Source organism: Onychostoma macrolepis, chromosome 07, assembly GCF_012432095.1.
Source record: "Onychostoma macrolepis isolate SWU-2019 chromosome 07, ASM1243209v1, whole genome shotgun sequence".
Classification (NCBI taxonomy): domain Eukaryota; kingdom Metazoa; phylum Chordata; class Actinopteri; order Cypriniformes; family Cyprinidae; genus Onychostoma; species Onychostoma macrolepis.
This window is the reverse complement of record NC_081161.1, coordinates 7,142,919-7,167,707: the sequence shown is the minus strand read 5'-3', so window position 1 is coordinate 7,167,707 and position 24,789 is coordinate 7,142,919. Positions and strand designations below refer to the sequence as shown.

General features: G+C 35.6%; 1 protein-coding gene and 1 long non-coding RNA gene across 2 annotated transcripts in view; both read right to left on the bottom strand.

Annotated features, from left to right (window-relative positions):
• The window catches only part of LOC131544719 (uncharacterized), a 75,495-nt gene extending 66,291 nt beyond the window's left edge, over positions 1 to 9,204 (bottom strand). The window contains exon 1 of the long non-coding RNA XR_009272206.1: positions 9,108 to 9,204. This is a non-coding gene — a long non-coding RNA (uncharacterized LOC131544719). The remainder of the gene's footprint in view (positions 1 to 9,107) is intronic.
• A 947-nt stretch (positions 9,205 to 10,151) lies between these two features.
• Positions 10,152 to 23,180, bottom strand: swap70a (switching B cell complex subunit SWAP70a). The gene is made up of 12 exons (XM_058780465.1): positions 22,999 to 23,180; positions 20,181 to 20,321; positions 18,181 to 18,354; positions 17,862 to 18,089; positions 17,602 to 17,748; positions 16,140 to 16,248; positions 15,863 to 16,044; positions 13,172 to 13,279; positions 12,370 to 12,536; positions 12,079 to 12,277; positions 10,897 to 10,993; positions 10,152 to 10,817 (listed from the first exon to the last, which is right to left on the bottom strand). The coding sequence occupies exons 1-12, from the start codon at positions 23,092 to 23,094 to the stop codon at positions 10,699 to 10,701; spliced, it is 1,767 nt and encodes a 588-aa protein (XP_058636448.1). The 5' UTR covers positions 23,095 to 23,180; the 3' UTR covers positions 10,152 to 10,698.
• Between the last annotated feature and the right edge of the window lie 1,609 nt (positions 23,181 to 24,789).

Sequence of the window (24,789 nt, the reverse complement as noted above, 5' to 3'; positions counted from 1 at the left end):
ACTGTCAAGGCCCAAAAAAGTATTAAAGACATCGTCAAAATAGTCCATCTGCCATCAGTGGTTCAATCTGAATTTTATGAAACGATGTCTTTCATACTTTTCTGTGCCTTGACTGTGTAATTTACTTGGCAGTCAATGGGACAGTCACAATCCTCCCGGTTTTCATCCAAAATATCTTAAATTGTGTTCAAAGACGAATGAAGCTTTTACAGGTTTGGAACGACATGGGGATAAGTGATTAATGACAAAATTTTCATTTTGGGGTGGAGTAACCCTTTAAGATATAGACTACATTAAATATGGGTTACTTGCACTAATCTATATAAATGACTGGATTGCACACTGTGTTGTAGACTGCCATCAGGCAGCAAAGCCACCAGAATTGTTAGAAGCAGCCATATGCAATTCCCTACCGTGGTGACAGAGGGCATACTGACTGACCGTAAAAACGCTGAAATCACCCAATTTGCAGAATATCAATCATGGGATTATTTTTATGTAATTGTTACTTCAGAGGTTATTGATGTATGGTTTGTAGGATAGGACAATATTTGGCCGAGATACAACTATTTGAATATCTGAGAAAATTGCCTTTAAAGCTGTCCAAATGAAGTCCTTAGCAATGCATATTACTAATTAAAAATTAAGTTTTAATATATTTACGGTAGGAAATTTACAAAATATCTTCATGGAACATGATCTTTACTTAATATCATAATGTTTTTTGGCATTAAAGAAAAATTGATCATTTTGACCCATACAATGTATTTTTGGCTATTGCTACAAATATACCTGTGCTACTTAAGACTGGTTTTGTGGTCCAGGGTCACATATATTAAAATTGTTAGAGTGGGTATATCCAGTGGTGTAGTCTACGTGATACGCAGGTATACGGCGTATACCCACTAGCAAAGGTCAAAGATTTCCGTATACCCACTTAAAAAAGCATGAGGATACATAACAACATCTTTGTGACAGAACTTTCACACATTCATTCATAAATTCACCCCGTCTGTGTTGCAATCGAAGCACTTACTTTTTGAAAATCACGCTGTATTTCTGTGGATGATCAGTGCTAATTGCGCAACTCTTTCAATTCAACTGACTGGCTGAGGCCATCCTAAAAATGCATCACCACGAAAGCTTATCATTTGCACACGTTCTTATGCCGTGCCCATTTAAACATTCAAAAGAGTTTATAAGCATTCAAACACAGGACGCGGAAAAACTCAAATGAGTACTCGCGCGCCGTGTTCGGTGCACTCATAGAAAGCAAACGTAAACTTAAGTGAATGTAAACAGTTGAGAAAAAAATCGGATGTGTATCATATTGGATGTATTGTCTCTTAAAGTGATCGCGCCTAATTTACTAGCTGCTGTCGTGTCCAATGTTAATCCAAGAAATTAAATCAGAAAAAAAATCACTCACAGCTCTTTACCAAACTACTTTGTAGTTTAACAAGAATTAATCTATATTTAATTTATACAATGATAATTTATATTTGATTATTCGGTTTCTGTACCTGGACACCTACAAATTTGAAAAATGTAAACATTGTGTAAATAGCACAAATATATAGAACAAACATATATTAAATTATTTCAAACAGGGCCCACAGATACAACCTGCACTGGGGCCCCGCAATCCCCAGCTACGGCCCGCAACATAACTAGCTACTTCAGTAACATTAGTGTGCAGATCAATGAATGCAGGAGAAGGGGAGAGATAACACAGATATGTGTGTGTCTGTGTACAGCAGTTAAACTGAATATATATGTTTATATCTCCTTGTTTCAGATGATGAGAGATGAGAACTCCCGGCCAGTCTTGTGGACTGAAAGTCAGGCTAGGGAATTTAAAATCAGGCACTCTTAAATGTGCATTGAAAATTGCCAGCTGATAAAACCTGTGCTCCAGGGACCATATTAAGGAAAAATGTAGCTCTTAACTGGCTGAGTTAGATTATTTGCACAGTAGAAAATCAGTCCAGTCTCCCCAGCAAATGTCATTGGCTGTCTTGTGTTGCTTATAATAAATTGGCATGTTGATATCGCATAAGCAGTCTTTCAGAATGCTGTCAGTTACATGTAGATACATACTGTACACATTAGTGAGTGGTGTTTATGGGGTGTCGCTTTGGGACGGGTGAGGGAGGGAAAAATCACAGTATGCTCACTACAAAAAACTAGACTACATCACTGGGTATATCTCCTGCAGACTGACCAAATTGACCAAACACAAAATATTTATGTAGAGAATATTTAACATAAACATATATATCTGGTAGTATTAATAGCAGAAATTGACATCTACAATAAATATTACAATACAAGCCTCTGTTACTATATTGCACTATACTGAATTCAAATTCAAAGATTAATAATAAATAAATATACATGTCTTTACGTATGTACACAGTCAGCATTATTTGTCTGGATTAATTTATGATGTATTTCATTTCACTCTTTTCTATGCTCTGACTAAATTCTAAATTAATTATTAATTTAACCAACGTTTATATCAAATGCTTCAAAATGCATGCCGTAAACAAAATCATTGTTGAAACATTTGCAGTTATCCTATTGTACAAATGAAAACAATATTACAATACAACATAATTACACATACAGTGAATAACCGTATACGGTGAATTAAAGTAGTGGGCAAAGCATAAATCTCTATTTGGGTTTCAGAATTAGCATTTTGACACTTGTAATGCTGAAATATTATGTCTGTCCACTGATCTGATGTTGACACACCTGATCTGATCTTTTTCATAAGCAGTGGCAATTCCCAACATTAAACAAATAACCATTTACATGCTTAGGACGCTTGCATTGTAGGAATGTACAGAGAGACAATGAGAGAAATGCTGACTTCTCATGATGATTTCTCATTAAAATTGTATTATTTCCATAGTTATTTCAATAGAATGTTTAGGAATACAGACGAATAGCAATATGGCAGAGAAGAGGCTTCACTTTTTACGATGTCATGAGCAATCCATTTCTCTATTATAGATCAGTGGTTACTGGTTTTACAAAATAACAAAATCATTTTTAATACATTTGGTCACATTATTTTAAGGTGCAATTCTCACAATTAACAAACCATCAACTACGACTTTTGCCTCAAACTCCTAATTTGCTGATATTAATAATAAGGTAGTTGTTAAGTTTAGGTATTGGGTAGGATTAGGGATGTAGAATATGGTCATGCAGAATAAGAGCTTTATAAGTACTAATAATCAGACAATATGTTATTAATAGGCATGCTAATAAGCAACTAGTTAATAGTGAGAATTGGTCCCTATACTAAAGTAATACCATACATTTATATTTATATTAATATATTGAATTTTAAGAACATTTCAGTTTACTTCTGATTTTGGTACTTTGATCATTGATGTCCAGTATAAAGTCATGAAACAAAACCAGCCGAGAACCATTGACTGCTCAACACACAAAAACAATGTGAGCTTGTAATTTGTTTGTCCAAAGCCTTTATAATGGCAATGACCTCAGCACAAGTTAAACTGACATGTCAAGGCCTGTTACCCATACCAGCTATGGCCTAAGAATGAACCGTTCCCTTTCATTAGCATCATTGCATCACTTTAGTGTCACGGCTCCAATGTCTAACATTTGTTTTGTTAAAACCCACAGATGAGCTCAGCTAATGCCACAATCTCTGCAGGTATTAGACGTTAGGAATTGCACGTGTGCTCTCTTTTCCTGCCCAGTGCCAGAAACGAAGACTCAGCGTAACATAGTACTGTTTGTTTTGACACTCACTTGTGAAGACTAATGTCTATTGCATGTCTTATGTTGCACTGTAAGGACATGTTTTCGGGAATCTGGTTTCTCAAATGTTCTAATTTGTCAGCATTTATGGAATGAGTTTCAGTTTCTTTTCTGGAACAACAAAGTTCAAAGGAAGTTCATCACATTGCCTTGATTAATTAACTTAGATCTGAATCTGCAGATTTGTCAATTGCATGGGTCTAGTTTGAACATTTTAAACTATTATATGTGACCCTGGACCACAAAATCAATCATAAGTAGCACGTGTCAGGGCTCGCAAAATCGCTAGCCTGACGTCCCGGGGCTATTGTGTTTTCCAGTCGGGCTACCAAAATGTATCACTGCCTGCCCGACGGGCTCCTTAAATACAGATCTCCCGCGGGTCCTTAAAAACTCTGAAAGTGAGTTGTATCAAACTTAAGGCCATAAAAAGTTTTAAATACGTTAAATGGTATAAGAAATGTCTTAATTATAATTTCTAGAGGTCTTACAGTTGGGGACAGAAAGACAAGAGTCGCGCGATACGGCAGGATTAAACTTCAAAAGGCAACAGTGTCATTGAATAAATGAGCGCTGCACGTTTAAAGTCAAACCGCGGCGCGGATGTCTTTATGTGAATGTATCTGAAGGTAACCGACTGTCCTCAGAAACATGTCGTTGGCATTTTAATTTCATCTAAACCATAATTCCTGATAAAGCAGCGTTTATGAGCGCAGGGCTGCTTTGTGTACAGCGTTTCCGGGGAAACCGCAATATTTCAGCGCTCCTAAAGCGCCACCTCGTGGCAGAGAATGAATTTGCATTTCCAAATAGCCTTTCTTACTGTTTATGGTCAGATCAATGCAAATATCAACTTTTTACGCAGCAAACACAGAGCTGTAAATGAGAAAGAAGTTAATATGCCTTCAAAAAATTTAAACAATTAAGACAGTAATATTTATACATTTTAAATTAACAATTTATATGCTTGATTTATCCCTTTTCATAAAAATGGTTTATAGCCTGAAATGCTGTTGTATAAGATTTTTGTTTTTGTGAAAACCTGTATCTGAACTGTAAATCATGTAATTTTATGGCTCAATACTGTATGTTACCATAGACACTGTCCAACCCCGCTCATACTGTGTTCATTTTCCTCGTGCAGCTCTTAAAATGGTTCATAAATTGCCTTAAATTTATTTTTTAAAATTCTGCAGATACCCTGTAAATAGTGAAATAAGATTCCTTCCTTCATATTTGTGTATTGAAAATATTTTTGATTTGACATTTAAACTCCTATCTGATTTTCTATATTTATAAAAAAAAAAAAGGTCTTCTTTTAATTTGGGCTAGTTAAATTAATTTTCGGGCTACCAAAATCTGAAGAGTACCTGCCCGAAAGGCTACCAGGGATTTTGAAATTTTGCGAGCCCTGCGTGTATATCTGTAGCAATAGCCAGCATTGTATAGGTCAGAATTATTGATTTTTCATTTATGCCAAAAATCATTAGGATATTAAGTAAAGATCATGTTCTATGAAGATATTTTGTAAATTTCCTATCGTAGATATATCAAAACTAAATTTGTGATTAGCAATATGCATTGATAAGAACATTATTTGGACAACTTTAAAGGTCATTTTCTCAATATTGACTTTTTTTGCACCCCCAGATTCCAGATTTTCAAATAGTTGTATCTCAGCCAAATATTGTCCAACCCTAACATACTTAACCATACATCAATGGAAGGCTTATTTACTCAGCTTTCAGGTGATGCATAAATCTCAATTTCAAAAAATGGACACTTATGACTGGCTTTGTGGTGCAGGGTCACATATATTGTTAATAATGCATTAACTTCTAATATAGCACATTTAATTATGCCTCTGCTAGGCTTCATTTCCAAAAAGAATTCATTCTATTACTAGAATAAATGCTTAATTTAGAATAGACAGACCTATACAAACATTTTGGACAAATACAGCCTTAAAAGGATTGTTTACTAAATATGAAAAAGAACACAGGAGGCCAAACAACATTTGACACCCATTTACATTCAAAAAGATTTCCTAGAAGAAGATTCCACAGAAGAAAGTAAGTCATGCAGGTTTGGAACGACATGAGGGTGTGTGAATGATGACAAAATTTTCATTTTGGTGTGAACAATTCCTTTAAATGCTGTTCATTGGAATCAGTGTGGTAGCAAGTCATTTCGGTTGCTAACAGGTGTTAGCCTGTTATGTATCATGAGGCAATATGTGAACTTCACTGTCTGCACTCACTGGCAGTCGCCACAGTGTGATTGCTGTTTCAATTAGAAAAAAAATCATGTATAATAACAGAATAACCAGTGAAGAACTACTTACTTACTTACACCTCTTCGTCTTGAGTGGGACATAAAGCATCAATGATTTGTTTCCAATTGGCTCGATGATTTGCAGCATGCTGTGCCTCACCCCATGTCAGATCCATCTCCTTTAGTTCTGCCATCACTGTATGTCTCCATGTTGTTTTTGGTCACCCTTGTTTTCTTCTGCTAGGTGGTGTCCATCTCAGGGCAGTCTTTGGAATTCGGTCCTGGTCCATTCTAAGGACATGTCCAAACCATTGGATGCGAGTCACACAACGGTGCTTCATCTCAATGACCATGCTATGGCTCTTTGCTCTCTTGTACAGTTCTTCATTGGTAATCTTCAGAGGCCAGAATATATGACATATCCTCCTGAGGCATCCATTGTGGAAGGTGCTGATCTTGTTCATGTCTCCCATAGTAACTCGACAACACGGGACTGGTTTGACAAAACTGTTGTTGTGGTGCTGTATTGCCTATATTTCCAGAGCATGTTTAGTCTGGCAAAAGCCCCTCTAGCTTTTCCGAGCCTTGCTTGTACGTCTTTTTGTGCTGCATTATCCTTGCTAATCAGGCTTCCTAGGCATGTGAAATTGCTACTGACAGTGACTGGTGCATTAGGGATGGAAATTAATGCACATAACTTGGGTCTTGAATGGATTGATGTTCAGGCCCACCTGCATTGCAAAGCTGTTCAGTCTGTCTTTTCTTGGAGATGTTTGAATTTTGTGGAGAATACAGCAAGGTCATTGACAAAGTCAAGTTCTTCAAGTTGTGACAAGGGGGTCTATTGGATGCCTCTGGGTCTGTCAGCTGTTGTTTTCCACATTATCCAGTCGATTGTGACCAGGAAGAGGATTGGAGAGATGATACCCTGCTGCACGCCAGACTTTACAGGGAACTATTCTGACAAGTGTCCGTCTACAGTTGCACTGCATTTGATTTTCCTGTGGAACAGCCTCATCAGCGAAACCATTTTTGGTGGATAGCAAGATTTTCCATAGGGTGTAAGGCTTTTTTAAAGTCTATAAAGTTGATGTTCAGAGGGGTGTTCCACTTGATGCATTGTTCGATGATGTAAAGATCTGGTCTATGCACCTTCCTCCACTTCTGAATCCTGTTTAAAGTCATCATTTAGTCAATTCTGTATAGAAGAACTCTACAGAAAACATTTGATGGGACTGAGAGCCAGTGATGCCATGCCAATTGTCACAGCTCTGAAGATCACCCTTCTTGAGGAGTTTCACAATGAGGCCTTTATTTCAGTCATCTGGGATGGTCTCTTGTTCCCAGATATTTCTAAAGAGGTCTGTGAGAACCTTGCATGAGGTATCAGTCTTAAGCATTTCAGCACAGATGGAATCAATTCCTGCACGTTTCCATTTTTCATGGCTTTGCTGGAGAGCCTAAACTCTGCCTCAGTTGGGGGACTAGTATCAATATCGAGAATGTCACCTGTTGCAGAGGGATTAGCAGGGTCATCTGACTCTTGGTTGATGAGTACTTCATGGAAGTATCAGCTTTTTCTTGGTCAGTGGTGAGGTTGTTGCAATTTTTGTCTTTAACAGGCATGGACTGGTTCGTCATTTTACCAGTAAGTTGTTTGGTGATCTTGTACACAACACTCATCTCACCACTTTTCAGCTATTCCAACTAGCTCCTCTACAAAGGCCCTCTTGTCATTTTTGGCACTTCACTTGACCTCTTTGCCTTTGGCCTTGTATGCTTCCTGTGCCCTTTTAAGAAGTCTTGGTGATTTTATGGCCAGCATCTTGACTTTCATACAAAAAGACTGTTGTATTTGTATTAAATATATTTTTATACTTTCAATAAATTTTAATGTCAAGTGTAATGCTGTATTTTCAGATTTTTTTTATTATTTATTATCTACGTAATGTGTCATGGATTAACACTTAATTTAATCAAAAGTTTAAGTACTCAGTCTTATCCTATGTTTTCATTCATTTTAATTCATTCCTGATTTGGCTGATTTAGTAAATAATGGGTTCGATAAAGGGTTTTGTTAAAAGGAAAAATGTGGGGTCTGTACTTAGGTTGCTGAAAGTGAGTGGTCACTGAACTCTACAGAAGTGTAAATAAATAAATGAAAGGCCATATGTACTATTTTTCTGGATAAGGCTCCCCTTTCACATCGGATATCTGCTTTTATGTCACTCATCTCCACATCAGCGGCCCCTCCTGGCCTTCTCCCATCCTCCTGCTCTCCCTCAGCTCCTTACTGAGAGCATTAAAATAGACAGATCTCTGAACAAGTCTGGCATGAAAATATTTTAAGCCTTTCCTAATTTATAGAAAGTCTTCTCAAGAAATTCAAAGCATACTGCTTGTACCTGCATACTTTGCTTATTTAGAACAATAATGAGATTTTTTTTTTTTTTCTGCGAGATATTTTGGGACTTGGCTCAAAATAAAATATGAATATTTTTGCATATTTGATCCCTCCACTCCATCAACATGCCACTCACATAATCGCAATGCACCAGCTCTCGAAATATCGCGCGCTTCGACCACTTTTCAGTCATGTCTTTGAAAGTTCTAGTGGCTGGCTTGATGATTTTTTTCTAATTAAAATTAGTTTTTTTTTTTTCACGTTACATGTTTAAAATATACTGCAATAAGCTTTTGTAATTTTAAATTTCTTACCGAGTGCGGCGACTTGATTTGTAACGTTCAACTGAATTCGCGCGCCCCACTAACGTTAACGTTAAATGTCTCATCCAATATCAGTTTTTATGTCCAAAATATGGTTATTTAAACACAAGTCTTCAAGGAATAAGTCACTCTAAAAGCACTGGTAAAAAGAAAACTGCTGATGCTGTTCTAATGAGTAGGCCTAACGTTATAACGGCCAAGCCGAAGGAACCATAGAGGTGATATTCAATGATTAAAATTGATATTCAATAAAAAAAAGACATAATATTGAGTAAAGTACATTTTAGAGACATAGTACTTACATTGTCTATTTTTACTTCACCAACGAAAACAGTTTCAAGAGCAGGATCAACCGTCGCACCGTCTCCGAGCATTCAGACACACAACAGTGGAATTCTGTTCGCGAGTGAATCAGTGTTCAAATGTACCGGTTGAATAAATGATTCAATGATTCACTCATAAAGAAAGTCCCTTTGTCGCCCCCTACTGGTGGATAGATGTAACCTGCTGAAAGAATCACTGAAAAACACGTGGGGCTGTAACTCTTTCTGTAAGTGACAAAGCACAGACTGACTGTCTGTCTGGAACTCAAAGGCAGAGTGATAAAATTTTATTTATTAAGGCGCCAGATATTTACAATGTGCCCATTATCAGGCTACTTTGACAGTTTGATATCCAACTTATAAAGCCATCAAACCACTTGTGACAACTCTAGGTAATAACTCTAGTTGTTGTGATTTTATTGGTAACTTTTTGGCGTCCTGCCTAACAATATCTACCACAGTAAAATAAAATAAAGTTTTAAATTTTACAGCAATAATAATAACAGCAAAGATAACAAAATTCAAACATTACAATATGGCATTAATGCTGTAATGAAAAAACCCTGCTGAAAAAAAAAACAATAGAACCCTGCCCAAAATACAATAGAAAATGTAATGGATTTAATGAAAACTATAATGGTGTCTACTGGTATGTGATGGATTCTATTGGTGGGATGTTAAATCCTATTGGAAAAATGCCCAAAATACACTACAAAAAGGAATTTTGTAATGGTTTTACTGGAAAAAGCTAATGGTTTATAATGGCATTTTAATGGAAACCATTAGAATTGCTGTGATGGTTTCTATTGTTTTTTTTTTTTTAGCAGGGTTATGCTAAGGTCATAAGTTTGATTCCCAAAAAATGCATGAACTGATTAAATGCATTCCTTGAATGCAATGTATGCTGCTTTGGATTAAAGCATCCATCTAATGCATACATGCAAAATGCTATCAATATATTCAAATAAATTCATCCTGGTTGACAAAGAGATTGAAGACAAAATGAACCACATCAACCCATCATGAACAATGTGATTTATTATTTTATATATTTTCAAACACGCTGAAGTTAAAAAGCTAATTTTGAGATAAATGGATTATACATGCACTGCTAAGAGTAACAGTATCAGTTATGTATCTTTTGTCAATCGGTGACTCTAGTCTACAGAAACTATGAGAACTGGTCTTATGGGTTTATCTGTGTATCAACAAGGACATCTAGTGGATACGGTAGGTATCAGGTGCTTTGATAGCACTAGCACCTCCAAACTTTTACATTTTCTAAGTGCATTTAAAAAAAATGTAAAAAAAAAATGTATACAACAAAGTATAAAAAGGTATGGATGTCACATTTTACATTAATTTGATGACTCAAAAACAAAATCAACACAATCAACTGCATATCGTTTATCTGCTAATGTTCCATTATAAGAGCACATGATTAATAAATGGTTGAATAAAAACACATTTTAGTAACAACAGATTTAACCGGTAACAAGAGTCAAGATGATGCCTAGCTGGCAAGCACAAAATAAATATACACAAATAAAAGAAATGGATGATTTAGATGTTACTGTTCATCATATGATCTATTCTTGTTCTCCTGCCAAATCCTCCCCAGCTCATCCAGCTCTGTTTCGGTGAACGCTGCCTGTCCCCAGTTGGTCATTTTAGTGGGGGACTTGGTGCCTGAGAAATACATGAAAAACATTAATCTGGTGCTTTTGGAAATGGTATCTGCCATCTATGAAAGGTTACACTCGGTCACCTGGTGAAATGATTCGAAGTAGTCCCTCGTGTTTAGAGACTTTGTGCTTCCAATTCTTTGTTTTGTTAGCTGCCCGTTCCAGTTTCCTTGTAATGACCTGAAAAACAATAAAAGTCACTGAAATTCTTATCATTTACCTTAAAGGAACACTACACCCAAAAATGCAAACTTGCTGAAAATGTACTCATCCTCAGGCCATCCATGATGTACATGAGTTTGCTTCTTCATCAGACCAGATTTGGAGAAATGTATCATTACACCACTTGCTCACCTCTGCAGTGAATGGGTGCCGTCAAAATGAGAGTGCAAACAGCTGATAAAAACATCACAACAATTCACGAGTAATCCTCATGAATCCAGTGAAGTGAGAAGCTGTATGTTTGTAATAAACAACTTCACGATTAAGACATCTTTAACTTCAAATCATTGATTCTGGCTAAAATAAAAGTCCCCTATTCATACTATTGCTGTGCATACATCTGCACAGATCAAGCACTGTTTAAAAGTGTGAGAGGACAACAAAAGATGGAAGCATTTTTATGCATTATAGACTTTGTTACAAACATGCAGCTTTTCACTTCACTAGATGTTAACTGATGGACTATAGTTGTGTGGATCATTATGATGTTTTTATCAACTCTCACGGCACCCATTCACTGCAGATGATCCATTATTGAGCAAGTGATCTGATAAACTCATCTACATCTCGGACGACCTGAAGGTGAATACATTTTCAGCAGTTTTCATTTTTGGGTGAACTATTCCTTTAAGTTTAAAATTAAAGTTGTACTTTTTTGCATTTAAAAGAGGAAACAACAACCAACAAAACTTTTAACGTCTGTTCTAATAGAAGCAAAGAAGCAAAATTAAATATGTTGGAAACCAAAATATACTAGAAAAGGATAATGTTGATTTGACATAGCAAACATTATAAAAATCCCTAAACACACTCTACGCTCTCAGAAATAACGGTACAAAAGCTGTCACTGGGGTGGTACCTTTTCAAAAGGTACACTTTTGTACCTATTAGGTTCAAATATGTACACTTTAAGTACTAATATGTATGTTTAAGGTACCAAAATGGACCCTTTAGGTACAAACATGTACCTTTTGAAAAGGTACCGCCCCAGTGACAGCTTTTGTACTTTTATTTCTGAGAGAGTATCAGTATGAAACCGCTACCATGTATTCCTCTTGCGCCCCCTCTCTCTGTCTTCTAAGGCTCTCCAGCTGCTCCTGTGCAGCCTGCAGGGCACTGTCCTTTTCTGCCCGCTCCCTTTCCAGCTCTTCTTTCTCTTTCTGAGACTGGGATAAGATTTCTTGCTGCTGCCGGTGAATTTGCTCCAATTCAAGCCTCTTGTTTGCCTCCTCTTGTAGCAGCCTACAAATAAAACACACGGATGTTCTGCATAATGCGGTGGCCCAAAACATTGACTACTAGATGTGTATACCGAATGTTGTGTGTTTGTGCACCTGGCCTGCAGTTTGCACAGGGCTTCTTCATCATCTTTGGCCTGCCTCTCGTCGCCTAGTGCCTTTTTCAGTTGGCGGTACATTTCTTCCAGCTCCTGCATACGCTGCCAATACTGCTCCACTTCATTGGCCTTTTCAACCACCTGCTCTTCCATCTGCATTCGAGCCTAAGAAGAAATTTTACATTTCTTTATTACATCAGGCCTGTTTCACACATCTGCAGCACATAAGTATAACTGCAGACTGGTATTGTGTTTGATTGCACACTGACAGCCTTTCTGCAGAAATAGCGCATTATTTTTCTTTCTTTTATTAGTAAGAAACTGAATGCATCAACATACTCACTACAAAAAAATACAAAAAAATAAATAATAATAATAAATCGCAAGTAAATACTAGAATCAATTGACACCCTAAGTTTCAACAATAAAAGAGTTCAGGCAGGTAGCATTACTGCTCGCTCGTAAGCTTACCCAGGTTATTTCATTCAATGCATTGCTGCAAAAGTGACATCAGTGTGATTAAATTTGAACAGAATTGGTCAAAGGAGACGCATTTAAAATGCACGTATAGGTGGAAACGTAAAATGCATCTCAGCTGACAACTTGTGATTGAATACCCAAAAATGCACTTTAATACCCAGGAAACAGGGCCCCTCTCTTTCTCTCTCTCTCTCTCAATTTAAGGGATTGCATATAATTTGCGGGTGTCAGGGATTCGCTATCAATATGCAAGAGACTCCTGGTCCTTTTTTGGAGAGGTGAGATGTCTGCTAGTGGGACATAGTTAATGTTGCTGTTACCATTTTCTCTTGCTCCAGGTCTCGTCTGTATTGGTCCAGTAGTTCTTTTTGGGTCTGAAGTCTTCTCTGTTCCTCCAAATCACCCCTCATTGATGCTTCCTGCAGGTTCTGCCACATCCAGACAAAATGGAACCATGAAAGGCTTTTGTGAGCCTGATTAAATCCCAAAGTACAAGCACTACTACTATTATACAAAGTACTGTTGATTTCAACAAAAGCATTTCAACACTTCCCTCAATTTGTAAAAAAAAACAAATGCACTTACAGTAGAAGTATATGAGGCAAAGCATTCAGGATTATTTAAAAGCAGAAATGTTCAGATTATTAAAATGCTTAATGTTATTTGAAAAATATGTGCAATGTGCATTTTTTTCATTATCATTGTTTGTGTAGTGCAAATGTTTCCAAGATTAGTGGCTTTGCATGTTTAACACAGGAGATAATAATTACACAGTTATCTTGCTGCCAAGGAGTAACCTTATTTCCTGCTTGACAGGCAATAAAGTACAGCTTAATGAAAGAACTATCCCTTGAGACTAAAGATATTAAACTGGAACTAGTGACTCTCAAAGCCGCCTGTACACAGGAAGTGTTGCTTCATTGCTCAGGAGTGCTCTTTTGCAGGTGCCCAAAAATATAAAATTTGCATAAGCAAAGCTGTTTTTTTTAAGTTATGTTTTTGGGTTTCTTTTTTTTTGACAAAGACAGTTGAGCGGAGCCACTTGAAACCACAAGGCTATGGCTTCAATGGCAATGGAAAAAAATAAAAATGTTCAAGAAATATCTACACATTTATCAGTCTCTCAGTTAAGAGCTTCAGTAGGAGTTCTGTAGCTTTCTTATTGTTGAACAGGATTGTCATAAAAATGTAATACTAAAACTAATTAAAGGTTTAACATGGGAGAAAACAAATAGACAAGGAAGTGAAATTTTAGTTTCTAATTACTAATAGTGTGCTATAAAAAAAATGTAGGTGAATGAAAATGAGCTGAAAGGGGAACTGACAGTGAAAAGAGAACAAAACGAAAATGATATTGTAATAGAAGAGGTACTGCAAGTTTAAAATCTTTAAAGGTAACTCCCCAGTTTATAATATGAGTTTTTGTTTCCACCTTTCTGAAACACCACCACATGCCCCTAAATGTGTATATATAAACAACTCATGTCTGTCCATCAATCACAAGAGTGATTCTGCTATTCAAACTGCACCTCCAAAACCTGTGCATCTCTAAAAAGTAATATATTTAAAATACATGCATTTCATACTAAGTAGTTCAAATCTATTAGCATATTTACTGACAGATAGCTCAAGACTAAAAAATATATAAATATTACTTGGCATATTACTTGTGCACAATGCACTTTTCTTAATATTAATTCTAAAATATGTTTTAATGTCACTTTTTATGAGGATTATATGATTTTTGTATAATATCAGACTTATATCTTTAAGTATATCTTTAATTGTACTTCAGCACTACTTTTGCACAATTAAAGTGCATTAAGTACAAAATTAGTTGTTCCAATTTAGCAGACCAGTTTAGTATACTAAAAGTACAAATGCAGGACATTTTAATAAGGGCATAAATATGAAAATGCATTTGTAGTATACATAGCATGAAATAAATGTATTTCAAATACATTTAAGTATATCTATTTTTCACTAGGGATATCCTTCTAAAAGATTTCTACTAGAAATGATGCATGGCTTAAGTTTATTTTCACCGACATGCCGACACGGCCAGGTTTGAACGAGAATGTTTTGTATATCTTGTATTACATTAAATATCTTGTATTGAAAGCTACAGCATTGCAAAGTATTGTGTCTTTGGAGGCAATTGTTGTGTTGGTTAATTTTAATCTGACTCAGGCTCAAACATATACGGCACTATTGCAGCTTTAAAACACATTCACCAGTCACAGCAATGGTCGTCTACTCAGATTTGTGAAAGAGGTAGCATCACTTGAAATGAAGTGCTTGTGACAGAGATTGAAGATGAGGATGGAAAATTATCATTTTTTACAAAAATGCAATGTATTGTATTTTTATGCAATAAAATTTGCTAACTTCAACTAAAATTTGCGTTCAGTCTGGTGCTAATTTCTAAAGTTTTGCACAATAAATAAATTGTGTTTTTGACAGGAGTCATCCGAATGTGGTATGCTTGAATATGTAGTATTGTTTGGTGATACAAAAAGCAAAAATGTAGACACTGGAATGCACTTATTGTCATGCGTCACCAGCAGAGACAACAGTAAAATCAGTACCTGTGTGGCATGTACAAACATAGACAAAGACAAAAAGTAAACATCAGTACGGAAAACACAAGGTGGAAAGATTTAATGACGAAGAAAATACGAAAGTAGTGATGTCCAAGTTGCTTCTTTTTTGTTAGATAAGACTCATTGTTGTGTGGACCACTCTCTAAAGCTCACTAGTATTGTGTCATTTACATAATATTTTGAGATGATCATGCTGATCCATGTTGACAGATGGCAGTGCATCAACACCACTGTGGTATCAGAACTTCAAGTACACAATGAACAGCAATGCTACCACTAGATATAGAACTACTAAATGCACCTTTAATCCAATATCTCCAATAGAGATACTACTAAAATATTTGGAAATAAGACGTTTTAGCAGGTAACTTATATTTGTATCTTTCAATAACTCGAGGATTAGAGTACCTTGGTCATGGCCTCCAGCTCGGCCTGCTTGCTCTCGTTGGTCAGCTGCAGCTTTCTTATTCTGTTCTCCATCATCTCCTGTTCAGCTTTCAACTTGTTTCTCTGCTCCTTGCGTTTCTGTCTGGATTCTCGTTGCGGGGAGGAAAGGCCATGCCTTATGCGGACAATGCAGTCCTGGATGGCTGAACACACATGAACACATGGAGTTGTGGATAGACAAATATTTCACAGTCAAAAGTGTAAACTCTTATGTGTAACCAGGACAGATATGTAATACCTTGAATCCACTCTTGTTTTGACTTTTTATCCGATGCACTGATCTCAAAACTTTTCTCAACACATTTTATAATAAGGAGGTTTTTCTTTCCATCCTTGTCTGGTACGGACTGCAAAGACAGAGCAATTTAGATATTTAAAAGGACAGTTTACCCACAAAATCTCTGTCTTTATTTGTTCAAACATTTTGTTTTTCCAACCCTGTATGCTTTTCCGCTGTAGCTTTCATTTCTATTAAGGCTTTCATTGAATTCAAAATATTTAAATGTAACATTGTGTGATCAGTCGTGAAACGTGAAAGAATTTATAATGTTGTTGTACATGCATCTTTAGGTGCCAAGCTTGAATAAATGTGCTGAATGATTTTTGGTGGATAACAACTTAAAGCGATAGTTCACCCAAAAATGAAAATTCTGCCATCATTTACTCACCCTCAAGTTGTTCCAAATCTGTATTGAGGGTGAGTTTCTTTCTTCTGTTGAATACAAACGATATCTTGAAGATTGTTTGTAACCGAACAGTTTACTATGTTACTATGGAAGTCAGTGGCTACACCTTCAACTCTTTGGTTGCCAACATTCTTCAAAATATCTTATTTTGTGCTCCACAGAAGAATTAAAACTCATACAGGTTTGGAACAACATGAGGGTGAGTGAATGATAGATGACAGAAGACAGCAAATGACAAAAGTGAACTATCCCTTTAAATTTTGGTCCTTTCCTTACACAACACTTTCATACGACTTGCAATATAGTGCATAAGTCATATGGGCTGCTTGTTTTCGTTTGACTGCCCCAATACCCATTGACTTTATTGTATGGAAAAGAGCAACTTGGACATTCTGCTAAACATCTGCTTTTATAAGAAATCATACAGGGTTGGATCGACATGATATGGAAGTTTAAAGGGATAGTTCACCCAAAAATGAAAATGTGATGTTTATCTGCTTACCCCCAGGGCATCCAAGATGTAGGTGACTTTGTTTCTTCAGTAGAACACAAAAACTATATACTGTTCAGTTTCTTGCACAGACCGATCGTTTTGTGTCTAAAGACCTCAATGTATCGTCACAAACTGCAGGGTTTAATTTGGTTTTGTCTGTGTATGTTTTTTTTTTCTCTCAAAGCCGTGGGTACCATTGACTGCAACGGTTTGAGTTAAAAATCTTTGTCTGTGTTCTACTGAAGAAAAAAAAAAGTCACCTACATCTTGGATGCCCTGGGGGTAAACATCAAATTTTCATTTTTGCCAGAGAATAAAAAAAAATAAAAAAGGTTATTGCAACTTTTTGTATCGCAATTATGACTTTTTTCTCATAATTATAAGGGTAAAAAGTCTGAATTGTGAGATAAAAAGGTGTGGCAGAAATAAGCTTCCATAATATAAAGGGTATATAAATGATGACACAGTTTTTGTTTGTGTGAACTTTACAACAAATACAGTGACAAATGTTCTGCTTTTACCTCAACACAGCAGTTGCGATCAAGTGAAATGCATCCCTTCTGCTCTATGAGGTCTTCACTCAAATAATAGGACATGTAATTGAGACGGAGCTCAAACCATCGCTCTGTCCAGTTCTTTCTCTTATGGCCTTTTTTCATCATATAGCCCTTTTTGAATAAAAAAAAAAAAAAAAAGCTGGTTAATCACTTGTAAGGAATATCTGTTTATTCTCCAGTTTTGGAGAGTGTATATTTACATTGGCTTTAACACAGACTCCCACCTGCTTAATAACATCCATTACAAGTTCCTGATAGACCTCATTGATGCCCATGGAGAGAGTCTGAGGGTTTATGCCCTTGGTGAATTGGCCCATGCCAATAAGCTCAATCAGCTCCCAAGCATTCAGATGTTTTTTCTTTGCACTGAGATGCATTTTGTAGTCTTCAAACCTGACCTCGTTCCAACTGCAACCCATTGCTGCAAACAGCCTGCGCAGGAAGTACTCGAGCTGTTACAATATAAAAATAAAACAGTGTTATTTCCATTTGATAACATGTAATTAGAAAAAGATATAAAAACACAAAAGCACTAGAACCAACCTCTTCTGTGACAATGTGCAGTGGATATTTATCTTCAGACAGAAAGTTGAAGATGCACCAGACCTTGAAGGTCTCAGCCCCTGAGATGAGCAGATGTTTGCCACTGATGTGCTTTGGTGCCGATAAAGTCCAGCACATCTTATTCAGCTCGTTGAAGTCAAAGTTGGCCTGCATCTGCCATTAAAATATTCAAAATGACGTGAATTTAGGGCAACAATTTTAAATCTTTTTGCAGAATTCATAAGCAGAGGCATAAAGTTTGTCTTGTGTTGACTAACTGCAAGGGTTTTGATTCCAGAAATTTCATTTTAGGCAGCAAGTAAGGAAATCTGTGAACATGGGCAATGAAAATTAATATATCTCTGTCAATGCATAAAAGCATGCAGACGTGGACAAGAGGTTCAGTTCTTGTTCAAACCAAACATCAGAATGGGTGAAGATCGAGTACGTCAGAAATTTTCACACATGAGAGTCTCTAGAGTTTACAGAGAATGGTGTAAACAACCAAAAACAGTAAGTAGCAGTTTCTCGGGAAGAAAAATGCCTTGAAGACAAAACGACTTGAAGAATGGACAAACAGGTTTGAGCTGACAGGATGGCAACAAAAGCTTTTACAGAAGTTATAACCACACGTTACAGCAGTGCTACAAAGAAAAGCATTTCTGAATGCAAAACATGTCAAACTGTGAAGTCGAAAAGAAGCAGAAGAACTCAACAACTGTAAGTTGAGAACAGGACATCGGATTGAATGTAGGGGGAAAGCAATTCATATACTGTAGTTACTTATTCACTTCCAAGAAGAATATATATAGAAACTTCTGACAGATTTGGGTGTTTTTCTTAGCAAAATACACAAAGAGAGACAATGAAGTAAAACAGGGGCTAAACACATTCGCGGTAGGTTTACAAGATATTAGGTTTCAATCGAGACGCCAAACTTGTGCAGTTTCTTCTCAAAATGTATAAGCTAAATTTACATTTTGTCCCACATTTCAGCACTTATAAAGTCCCAGATAAAATAGTAAGATATTGCAGAGATAAGAATAATGAAGCATATAAAATAAAGAATTTGAAAATATGTGACACAAGTAGCACAGAAACTACATACTTCATTTTAAACAGTATGAAATTTTAAACACTCGCTTAAGTCTCATTAAATTTTCATTTTCATTTTCAGCAAGAGACAGACAAAAAAATATGTGAGTAACAAGTCTCATGCCCCATGAGTCACAAGTGACGGCCCATATGAACTTCCTTACAGTTGTTTTAGCGTTTTAGGTCTCATCTTCTTTAGTATTTGCAAGCTTTTTTTTTGGACAATTTTCCAATTTTAAATGTGCTGAAAACATTAATACATGTCCTAATTGCTGAAATAATACAGTGGCTTCAAAAGTGTGAGACCACTAGTGAATACATTTTAAATCGCAAATTATGCAATTTGAGTTAAACTAAAAACGTACATGAATTTCAAATCTTGAAAGTTTTATACATTGCCCTTTTGCTTTAATGACAGGATCATTTTATGCAGCAGTATGTTTAAATGTTTAAAGAGCATCTTAAGTCATATGAACAGTGTGACAAATGTACTTATTTGAGTAGTACTGATAGCATGCATAAAGTTTTCATGTGTTGTGTGTGATGACATTATTCATTTATTTATTTATTTTCTTTCCAATTTAAATCAGATTTTGAATCCTAGATTTTGGACGGCACTGAATGTCTTGGTACAGAAAAACAGACAGATACAAAAAAAAAAAAGTCATGATATGTCATGTGTAACCTTATTCCAGAGGAAATGATAAACATCTATTCTTAAACAAAAACCTGTGCTGGTGATTGTGAGAGATATACAGTAATTTATTCTGTGACATTTCTGAGGGGGCTTTATTGAGACAAGAACATCCTGCTATTATTGTCATCTGATTACTGTCATCATAGAACTGCTGGAGTGAAATACAGCAATAAGGCTGTGCTTTGATAAGAGACAGTGTATTTATTACCTTATTAAGTATGAACATGTTCAGGTAGGGCATGTACCCTTGTGTTGACACTGGTCCTTCATCATCATCTTTAAAGTGCTCCTCCAGGGCTGAAGCGTTATGAGGGATTTTCATTATGGTGCACAGGTTGTGAGACAGCACCTACAGAGAGACAGACAGCAACTCTAGGCCACTTGGGTTGAATCATCATGCAAGATAAAATAGATCAAGCGTCAAAAGTTTTGACACACTTGACTGAATTTATGCTTATTACGCTTAAATACCTGAAATTTGTTTTGTAGACATGCAAATGACACGTGAATTTATTTACAAAGCTAATTTTAGCAATAAAAAAATCAATAATGAAATTTTAGTCAGAGTGGATAGTGATGAAAAAGCATTCTGCTTTGTATAGAAGAAAATGTTGATTTATTTAGTCATTTATTATTATTATTATTATTATTATTATTATTGTTGTTGTTGTTGTAAAATAATAATAGCCTAAAGCATCTTTAGATGGTTAGGCCTAATGTATCTTTTAAGTTGATAAAATATCCAACTTTGCATAAAGTGATCATCTAAAATCTAAGCTTATCTCAGTGTTGCAACTTCAGTGCACATACATCTGCATACACCCATGAGAAAGTCTTGCAAGACTGATCAGGCGTTATTCAAACATTTAGTCTCTCTCTCTCATTATAGTGTCTATTATATTCTGCAAATATCTGTTGAAAAAAAAAAGGCCTAATTGTCAGCTGTCAGTAGGTGAGACCGGGGGCCAATTGTAACATTTTACATTTGCCTTCATAACTCGCAGACTACTTGAAATACGCTAGTCATCTTTTGATACAAGAAACAGATATAGGTGCACTAATTAATAATGCAACTGATATATTTTCACTAATAAGGACAAGACTATAATATTAAATGAAATGCAAGAATTCAGAGTGTTACAATTGCCCCCTTGGTGGAGGCAATTGTAACAGTGTTTGGGGGCAGTTGTAACACTGAAAAATGTCATGTTAAACCACTGTATCTCAAATAAAAAGGAACTTTACTGCTGTAGTATCTAATATTATATATGTTATATCTATATAGATATATCTATATATATCTATATAGATATATCTATATCTATCTATCTATCTATCTATCTATATATATATATATATATATATATATATATATATTAGGGCTGTCAAAGTTAACGCAAATTCATTTTAACGGCATTAACGCGCGATTAACGCAGCACGCATTTTCTGTTTGACCCGTGGCCTAACCTATTGTTGGAGAAATGGAGATGCACCGTGTTGCCAACTTAGCAACATTGCAGACCCCTTTAGCGACTCTTTTTTTTCCCTTCAAAAAAGCACCCAAACCTTATTTTGTTTCTGAGAATCGCCGGTACTGCGATTATAATAATATAATAAATAATATTTGTACATTTTGCATGTTCAGAAGAAGAGCTGTCGTCATGCAAAAATGTAAACAGGTTTGTGTAAGTAAATTGCTCAGTGCAAAGAAAGAGAAGTAATGGAAACCTGGTATTTATTTTTCCATGTGTCTAATAGACATGAACAAGTTCTCTGAAAAACATCTATGACCTTTGAAACATGCCTACTCTTCATGCTCTATGTTGACTATGGTTTCAATAATAATAAACATTCATTTGCATAAAGCATCCATATTTGTCCATGCCCATGTTGATTAGAGTATTAAAAACTTGATAAGGATTAATTTAAGGTACATTTAGAACAAATAAAAATGTGCGATTAAGTTGCGATTAAAGATAACTCATGACAATCATGCGATTAATCGCGATTAAATATTTTAATCGATTGTCAGCCCTAATATATGGTTCAAATTCGCTTAAATGTCAGGCATCATTTAAAAAGCAAAAGTCTATTTATATTTTTTTTTTGCAGAAGACTGCAACTATTATAGAGGTAAGTAGATTTTAATTATTTAAATATATTTTACTCAAATACATTATTTAGCTGATGAGTCAAGAAAAGTCTTTAATGAAATGGTACAAGATAAACATATTAACAGAAGAACTCAATGAGATCATGTGGAGATAATAGTAGTTTTATTTTTTAAAAGACTTAAAAGCAACACTAATCATTTTAAATGTAGTTTTACATTTGAATTATGTTTATTTTCTAACAGAAAAGTAGCTGTCAATGCAGAAAAACAAGGTGGGCCCTATGGCTAGGGGGCAATTGTAACAGTGTTACAATTGCCCCCAATGTTGCAGCCATGACAAAATCTCATATGCTAGCTAGCCACACCTATATTAGCATAGGTTGTTCATGTTAATTTTCTATCAATAACCTAGAGATAAAATGTATGTAGTTTAAATTCGCAATCATCCAAAAATTAATTTTCATACCACAAAATCAGTATTTTGTTAAAAAAAAAAAAAATCTGCTGAGGTGAAATGATTGTGCTCCTTTTCCACAGGCAGAGAAATAATCTTACTGAGCATTTGCAGATTAAATTTCATCACTCTATCTTGATTCTGATTTGGAGGAATTGAATGCGTTACAATTGCCCCCGGTCTCCCCTACTTTGTAGCCCGGTATCGAAAGGGAATAATCTTGGTTGCAGAGAGAAACTGTCCAAGTTAGGCTACTAAATGTAGAATTGAAAATTGATTTTCACTTTATCCAGATTATAATGCCTGTATGAATAAGTATGTCTAAAAGTCAATGCTTTGGACAAACTTTCATTTTTTTTAAGTGTTTAAACGACTGCGCATAACTCTTGAGACCCAATACACGGAAACTAGAGCTCAAACAGGTGATTTCTATAGTTGGCAGTAGAGTAGTTTGCTTACCTTTAACTGGGATTTGGATACTTTCCCGTTTCGGTCTACATCCAGAGCGGTAAAGGCGTACCAGATGGGTTTGAGTATTTCGTCTCGGGATAGCATGATGAACTCAGCTAAAGATGTCAGAGCGCCTGTAAAACTGATCTTCTTCCCTCAGTGCGCGCGGCATGAGAGCGAGTCACGTGACCTGCACTTTACATAAATCTCACACGTTTACATACAAATAAAACCGTAATGTGAACCGAATGAACCTAATGTGTTCCTTTTATCCGTGCTTTCAATTTCGGCGTTGTCCATTTTGACTACAGTGAAGCGTTTTTTGTTTTTTTCTCCATATAAGCATTACTCAGCCATAAACAGCACAAAACGCTTAGGAAAAATAATATAAACCTTATATTCAATTTGTGTGCGAATTATTATTTTCAGAGGAGTCGACCTGTTAAGTAAATGTCTTAGCATTAGTAATCTTCCACACAAGATCGTCACTTATTTTAAAACACTTGTTACTTTGTAATATAGGCTATTTGCAATGTGTAAATTAATAATAACGTGATAAATAACCACAGCACTTGATACCATTCTATGATATGCGCTAAAGCTTCCTGATCTGCACACTTTTCCGCTTTCTGACGAACTAACTTTTGTGTTTACTACTAAACTGAACTGAACTGAAACGCATACTTACTGCATGGGTTTAAAAAAATTAAATTAAATTAAAAAAAAAACTGTTTAATAACGTGCAGTATGTCACACCACAGGACATGTCATTTAAACGCAATAATTAAATTGTGTTCCCTAAAACAATGTTCTTACAACATAAATCTTTGGACACATGAAGCTTACATTATGAATCAGCAAGTCTTTGTTAAAACAATAAGATCTATAAATAGAAATGAATGCAGAAATACATGTCAGATGGCATCTATCAGGGCATGCATAAATGTAGCAGGCATTGAAAACATTTTTAAAATGATTTCCTGTATTTTCTGCACTGCATTCACAAACAGCTACAGTGCATGCTGGGGAAACACTACTTCTCTGGTAGACTCCCCTAGTCCTGAAAAACAGGTCTAGTAAATGACCAACAACAGACAACCATTGGTATGAAGTCAGAGGAGGAAGTTCAAATGTTTCACAAAAATGATATCATGTACTAAGAATCTTTGACAGTCTTGTGGCCTCGAGTCATCTTACAAACAAGTTCAAGAGACTGCATATGTTTTTCAGTGATTTCCTTCTTGAGTATTGCAGTACTGACTACAATATCATTTCAACCATGCATATCATTCTTCACGAGCCAATTTACAAGTAATAAACGCAAGTAAATAGTAAAGTAAATAAAGCTACATGAATATTTATTGAAGGCTTTTTATAGAAAAGAATCTTTTTTATTTGATCCATTTCAACTTGACATTATAAACAGATAGTCATAATAAAAATTCATTATGTATGCATATTGTTATTTCTCAACTTGACTGCTGTTTGCACTTTTTACAACTATTGTCCCCAAAAATATATATTTTTTAATTTTAGACTAAAAATCTATTTAGCTTATACATATCCAAACATCTGAGACCACTAGTGAAAATGCAATTCATATTATCAGCATAACAATCTACATTTTAAAAAATTGAACTAAAAACTGTATTATTTGTATTTGGTATGTTGCTTTAACATCTTAAAACTTGAACTTGATCCAGGGTTCCCACACCTTGGTTAACTTCAAATTCAAGGACCTTTCAAGCACTTTCCAGGTCCAATACCCTGAAATTCAAGGACTTAATGTGGGGACACAGT

Coding starts and splice junctions, on each gene's coding strand:
- swap70a (XM_058780465.1), bottom strand. CDS start 23,094: ATGCTATCCCGAGACGAAATACTCAAACCCATCTGGTACGCCTTTACC. Junction 10,994..12,078: donor GGGCGCAAGAGGAATACATG/GTAGCGGTTTCA, acceptor ATTGTTTTTCAG/GTCATTACAAGGAAACTGGA. Junction 10,818..10,896: donor ACTTCGAATCATTTCACCAG/GTGACCGAGTGT, acceptor TGTATTTCTCAG/GCACCAAGTCCCCCACTAAA.